Source organism: Temnothorax curvispinosus, unplaced genomic scaffold, assembly GCF_003070985.1.
Source record: "Temnothorax curvispinosus isolate PA1 unplaced genomic scaffold, ASM307098v1 QBEX01000300.1, whole genome shotgun sequence".
Lineage (NCBI taxonomy): Eukaryota > Metazoa > Arthropoda > Insecta > Hymenoptera > Formicidae > Temnothorax > Temnothorax curvispinosus.
In genome coordinates, this window is record NW_020210080.1 from 1 (window position 1) to 6,378 (window position 6,378).

Sequence of the window (6,378 nt, forward strand, 5' to 3'; positions counted from 1 at the left end):
CTACGTTCTTATGATTCGGACCAACTTAATAAATGTGCTACTGAATGCCTTCAAAAAATGGAGATCATCAGAAACAGCAGTAAGAACATCAAGGGAAATTTTTCTGGATACCTGAGAGATGGGATCTCAAATATAGGAGAAATCCTGGATATCTATCGTGAACGTTTGTGTGCCTCTGGAGACGTGGCAGATCTTGAGCTGCAGAATAGGAACCTGACTACACAACTGCGCAAAGTTACTCGTGAGCAGGAACTTCAGAAGAAGGAATACTCCATTCTCCGTAAAGAGAACGAGGATCTCCGCAAAGACATAGAAATGCTCCGTAGAGAAATGGAAAGTTTGAGAGACGGTTCGAACACGAGAGGATCTCCTTCAAGGGCTTCTGAAGTTAAATCTGCCGATGTTCGCAGGACAAACTCTGGGGAACCTTTAACTCGCGTCGAGGACTTTCCTCCTCTCCCACAGAGAAAACCTCGAGTTATCTCCTCGGAAATATTACGAGATAGAACCGTTAAGCTGCGCAAATATCCTACCAGTGCCTCGGGATCGGAAACGGATGCAATTGGGGCTCCCAACTTACATAAGAAGAGATCTCCTTCCGGTGGAAACAGGAGAACGGACAGAGAGACTAATGTTGTCTACCCGGATGAGGATACCGATTCGCACCACATGCTGGAACACATGAATCAACAGATCCAGCAACTGGTGGCCAACATGGAGGTACTTCGTGCCAGGTTCGGTTCGAAATCGGAGGAACCTCCGAAGAAGAAGAGGACAAAGAAAACATCTTTTAGGAACGACACGGAAACCTCCGGTGTCTCGGATGGAGAACTTATTGGTCCACAGACTCCTTCACAGCCTGTTGAAGAAACGATTCGGAAGGAGGGATCTCGACGTGGGGTCTTCAGAGACACCCCTCGTTCGACCGTTCGCTCGCGTAGACCGCCTAAAACCGCTGCGGTGTCTATAACAAGCCTTAAGGACGACGTCAGCTATGCTGACATCCTGAAAAAGGCCCGCGACAATATAAATCTAGATTCTCTTGGAATTGAGACCTCCAAGATTAGACGTGGCATCAATGGAGGGATTATAATTGAGATCCCGGGTGCTGATGGCACTACTAAGGCTGACTCACTCGTGGGCAAACTCAGGGAGGTCCTCGATATTAACAATATCCGCATCACTCGCCCGACTACCATGGGAGAACTGCGAATTTGGAGTTTTGATGACTCCATTTCGCCAACAGAGATTATGAACGAAGTCTCTGTGGTGGGTGACTGCGACGAGCACCTTGTCAAACTAGGCAGCATTCGAAAAATGAACAATGGACTCAATTCTGTTTGGGTGAAATGCCCCCTGTCCGCAGCCATCAAAATTTCGGCATCAAACAAAGTCAAAATCGGTTGGACCATTGCCCGAGTGGAGCTACTGGAGGCTAGGCCTGTTCAATGCTTCAAGTGTTGGCGCTATGGCCATGTTCGCACTACGTGCAATTTCCCGGAAGATCGAACGGGCGCTTGCTTCAGGTGCGGCGAACGCGGTCATCAAATTGGTGATTGCAAAGAGGATCCCCGTTGTGTTATTTGCAGGGAGGCCGGAAGACCCAGCGACCACCGGCTGGGCTCACTTAACATTTGCACGAGCGTTGAGCCGATTCGGGGAAGACGTGGGGGACCCGTATCCAGCGGTCGAGCGGCGGCTCAGAGATAACAATGACTCTATGCCTACAGTTAAATTTGAACGGTAACAAGGAGGCCCAGGACCTCCTTGTTCACCATTCCAGAAAGATGGGAGCGGCTGTCTGCGCGATCTCGGAACCCGCCAGAACACATAGCTCATATCAGTTATGGTTCCATAGCCATGACGGCCTCGCGGCTATCTACGTCAACAACAGGGCCACTACACGCCCTGCTACGTTGGAGGCCCGCGGGAGACATTGCGTCTTAATTAGACTGGGAGAGTATTACTTCCTCTCATGTTATATCTCTCCTAACGTAAACCTTACAGAGTTTTCGGACTTCCTGGAGGAGTTGTCCACTATTTGTTCAGGCGTGGCTCACAATAACAAGCTTATTATCTGCGGGGACTTCAATGCCCACTCGGTTTCCTGGGGCTCTAACATATCCAACGTCAGAGGCAACGCTGTTGAGGAGCTTGCGTCGCAACTCGATTGGAGGCTTGTGAATCGAGGTAACCAGCCCACGTTCTCGAGTCATCAGGGGACTTCGATAATTGACCTCACTTGGTCCTCCCCTGATCTTTTCAATAGAGTTCGCGATTGGTCGGTCCGCGAAGACTTAGAGTCCATGTCGGACCATCTATACATCTCTTTCGTGATTACGGACTCTTTTTCTCGGCGTACAATTTCATCTATTCCCCGAAGATGGAACTTCAGGAAGATGGATGTCGGACTATTTCAGGAGGCCATCGAGTGGAAGTGCGCAGTTACTCCTGGTGACCCGGAATATCTCAATAGAATGGGCCCAGATAAGTAGATCAATAATTGCATCTACGACGCTTGTCAGGCGGCAGTTCCTCGCCTACGCGCTCCCAGAGTTGATAGGGCCCATTGGTGGAACGATCAAATTGGGCACCTGAGAACAGAGGCTATCGCCGCGAGGAGGGCTTGGACCCGCGGTAGACGCAAAGACTCTCCGGTGATTCTGGAGGCCAAGAGGATTGCGTATATGGCTGCTACTCAGAGTCTTAAACATGAGATCCAAAACGCCAAGTCCGCGGCATGGCAGGAACTCATCGACACACTCAGAGATGATCCATGGGGTCTTCCTTAGAAATTGGTTATGGGTAAACTTAGGAAGCCCACCCCCGCGCTCAGCTCCACCCTTGAGCCGGAGGTTTTGAATCATTTGTTGGACGATCTATTTCCACCTGGTAGAGAACTTTCACGGGTTAATCTGGGAGATTGCGAGACGGATAGAACTCCAATCACTTCTGATGAGGTGGAGGAGGCAATTGCAGCCAAAAAGACCACAAGCACAGCGCCTGGTCCCGACGGTTTCAAGGCATCCGTCCTTAAAAAGCTACCTCCGTGCATGGTGCACCGTTTAACAGCCAGTTTTAACATCTGCATGCAGTCTGGGGTTTTCCCATCCAATTGGAAGGTTGCGGACCTTGTTTTGATTCCCAAGGGGGACACTCCACCTCGCGGTGAAGTTTCCAAGGCTAGGCCAATCTGCCTGTTAAACGAGACTGGGAAGGTCTTCGAACGAGTCATTGCCAATCGCTTAGCCAAACATCTTGAGCAGAATCCCAGGCATGATCTTTCGGCGAACCAGTTTGGCTTTCGTAAGATGCGCTCTACGACGGACGCTCTTTTTCTAGTGAAAAATATAATTACCGAGGCCCGCGCGAACGGCCGAGTTGTGCTTGCCGTTTCACTAGACATTAAAAACGCGTTCAATTCTATAAAACACTCAAGAATTAGAGCTGCCTTGAGGAACAAGCGTCTTCCGCAATACCTTAGACGCATTATAGAAGACTATCTGAGGAATAGAACTATCAGATACACCTCATCAGACGGCACTAAGTGCACCAGGCGGGTCAACAGAGGAGTTCCCCAGGGCTCTGTGCTGGGTCCTCCACTATGGAACCTGGGTTTTGATCAGGTGTTGCGTACTTTGCTTCCGGGCGATTCCCACGTCGTGTGCTACGCCGACGATACTTTGTTGCTTGTGGCCGAAGAAGACTTTGACTCCGCGTGTGCCCTCGCGTCAGAGTGTCTAGATAGTCTTATGGTAAACATAAGAGACCTTGGTCTGTCTGTTTCTTGGCCCAAGACAGAGGCTGTTTTCTTCGGTCACTGCCCGCGAAACTCTGTTTTCGCCTACGAGGGACAGAACATCAGAATCTCTGCTAGCATGAAGTATCTCGGAGTCATCATCGACAAGAACTGGGCATTCAATTCACATGTGAACTACGTCGCTGAGAAGATTTCAAAGGTAAATCGTGCTTTATGCGCGATCCTACCGAATCTCAGAGGGCCTGTGGAGAATAAGCGCCGCTTATATTACTCCGTGGCAACATCCATCGCGCTTTATGCCGCCCCTATCTGGAGTGAGGAGTTCCTGTCTTCTGAGAACAAGCAGAGATTGATGCGTCGCGCACTTCGTCTCTCAGCGTTGAGAACTACGATGGCTTATCGCACGGTCTCGTATGAGGCGGCCACGTTACTGGCCCGTGTTCCGCCTTTACACTTATACGCGGACTTCTTGAGAAGAACGTACCTTCGCCACCGTAGGATGAAAGAAAACGGGACATACAACGAGGTGTCGGCTCCTGCCGTGCGCCAGGAAAAGTGGAATGTGCTGCGCGACCAATGGCGCACTCACGTCACACGTGCCAATCTCCCCGGTAGGAGAACTCGAGAGGCCATCGCTCCTAGCTTCGACGATTGGTTGGATCGCAGTGCCGGCTTCCTTACATACAGGATAACGCAATTTCTAACAGGCCACGGATGCTTCGGCACCTACCTGAACAGAATCGGTAAGGAGGATACTCCGATATGCCGGTACTGCGATTCGGAGGAGGACACCCCGGAGCACACCTTGGAGGTGTGTCACTATTGGGCCTTGGAGCGTGGCGAACTCACCGCTGTTATCGGACAGGATCTCTCTCTGAGAAACATTATCGCGAGAATTTGCAATTCTAAAGAACGTTGGAACGCGTTCTCGGTCTTCGTCGAGCGGGTCCTCCAGCGTAAGGAGGAGGACGAGCGTATCAGACAGCAGCAAGCCCTTGATCAGGGATAGTCGCGTTGCTAATGTTTTCATTGCGGCCTTGTCATTGCGTGCGATTATCTCTGTGTGCGATTATTTATTCTCTGCGTTTTATTATTTACATACCTGTGTGCGGACGGGGTTCTCCTGTCGCTTCTGGTTTGCTCGGGCGCGGGCCGGTTTTGGCTCTCCTCCCCCTGGGGTCCGGTGCGTCGCTTAGGCGACGCTCCCGGATCCCTGGGGGGTGGTGGGTGGGGGGCGGTCGGCGTGCGGGTTTTCCTCTGGGCGGCTGGATGGCCCTGTAACTTAGAATAGTATTGGTCTGTATTATACACAAATCTATTTAATTATCTCTTCCGGGAGCTCCGCTGCGATGGGTTGGGGGCTCTTTGGGGGTCGGCCGCCCGTGGTCTCGCCGCTCACCGCTGTGCTTGCGGGGCTCCGGCCCCACTGCTCCGCAGTGGGTTTGCCGGAGGCCCCGTTGTGGCTGCGGGGTGCGGGTGGTCGTCCTTCTGGGTTCCCTCGGCCTGCGGCGGGACTCTAGGAAACTCTTCTCTTTTCGCGCCCCTCCCTCTCCCTCTCCCCCCCTTCTGGGGGGCCTGGGGGCGGGACGGGCGTGATCCCTACTATAGCCGTTGTATCGGCCCGTGATGCGGACTTTGTCCGAATGTTTTCCCGGTGTTGGGTTTATGTTAACCCTCAATGTTAACGAGCATCGCTCGTGTTTTGATTTGTGTGGAACCTCCGGGAGGGGGGTTCCTGTTCGTTTGGTACGTACTTGTCCTTTGGTCCTGTGCGTTCTTCCTAGGGACGTCCGTGATTCCCTATGGAATGGCCTCGCAGCCGATGAAGAGTATCCTCAATGATATGACTGGCCGCGGTCACTATCATGAGGACCTCTGAGGCGGTCGAACATTGGCACTTGTGCCAAATTTTCGACTAGTGCGTCATCCCGGCGGGTTTCACGGCGCCCCTGTTTGATCCTTCGTGTGATCTTGTCTCCGGTTTACGTTTTCTGTCGCCTCCGCGAGAGGACTGTTGTGACACGTGACGTAATACCTCGAGTCTCCCGCGTGTCGTAACTGTTGTCCAGCGTGCTAAATGTTTGGGAGAGGTTTTTTAGTGGGTGCAAGCCCCACATATCCTGGGGGACGGCCCCCGGTAGAATGCGCGAGGCATTTTTCCTCTTCCACGAAACAAAAAAAAAAATATAAAAAAAAAAAAGGTTAGGTTAGGTTAGGTTAGGTTAGGTTATGTTAGGTTAGGTTAGGTTAGGTTAGGTTAGGTTAGGTTAGGTTCCCTCCCCTCAAGGGGGTGGGGGGTTCTCCAGGGGGTGGGGGGAGTCCTCCCGGAGCCTCTAGGGGCCCGGGGGACCCCTCCACTACGGGTTTTGCGAACCCGGAGTGCCCGAGCACACCAGTACCGTAACCCACGGCATTCCGCAAGGTCTGTCGTGGACCGGGGAGTCCTTTTCAGGACTCGCGAGGCAGACTACCTCTATAAACAATTGTCCGGTTCGGTCGGGACCGTGAGGGAAAAGCCTTTGCTTCCCCAACCGGCCAGGGAGGGAGACCCGTCGGGCCGCTGGGACATATTCCCAGGTCGGGGCCGGCGGGTCTGGTCACCGGACGTAAGGGCCGGT

The 6,378-nt window shown here is 52.4% G+C and overlaps 1 protein-coding gene across 1 annotated transcript; it reads left to right on the forward strand.

Annotated features, from left to right (window-relative positions):
* Nucleotides 1–57: 57 nt before the first annotated feature.
* On the forward strand, nucleotides 58–1,710 carry LOC112452350. The gene has a single exon (XM_025012509.1). The coding sequence runs from the start codon at nucleotides 58–60 to the stop codon at nucleotides 1,708–1,710; it is 1,653 nt and encodes a 550-aa protein (XP_024868277.1).
* The last annotated feature ends 4,668 nt before the right edge of the window (nucleotides 1,711–6,378 follow it).

What these genes read in the sequence shown, in the direction of transcription:
- LOC112452350 (XM_025012509.1), top strand. Translation starts at nt 58, where the DNA reads ATGGAGATCATCAGAAACAGCAGTAAGAACATCAAGGGAAATTTTTCT.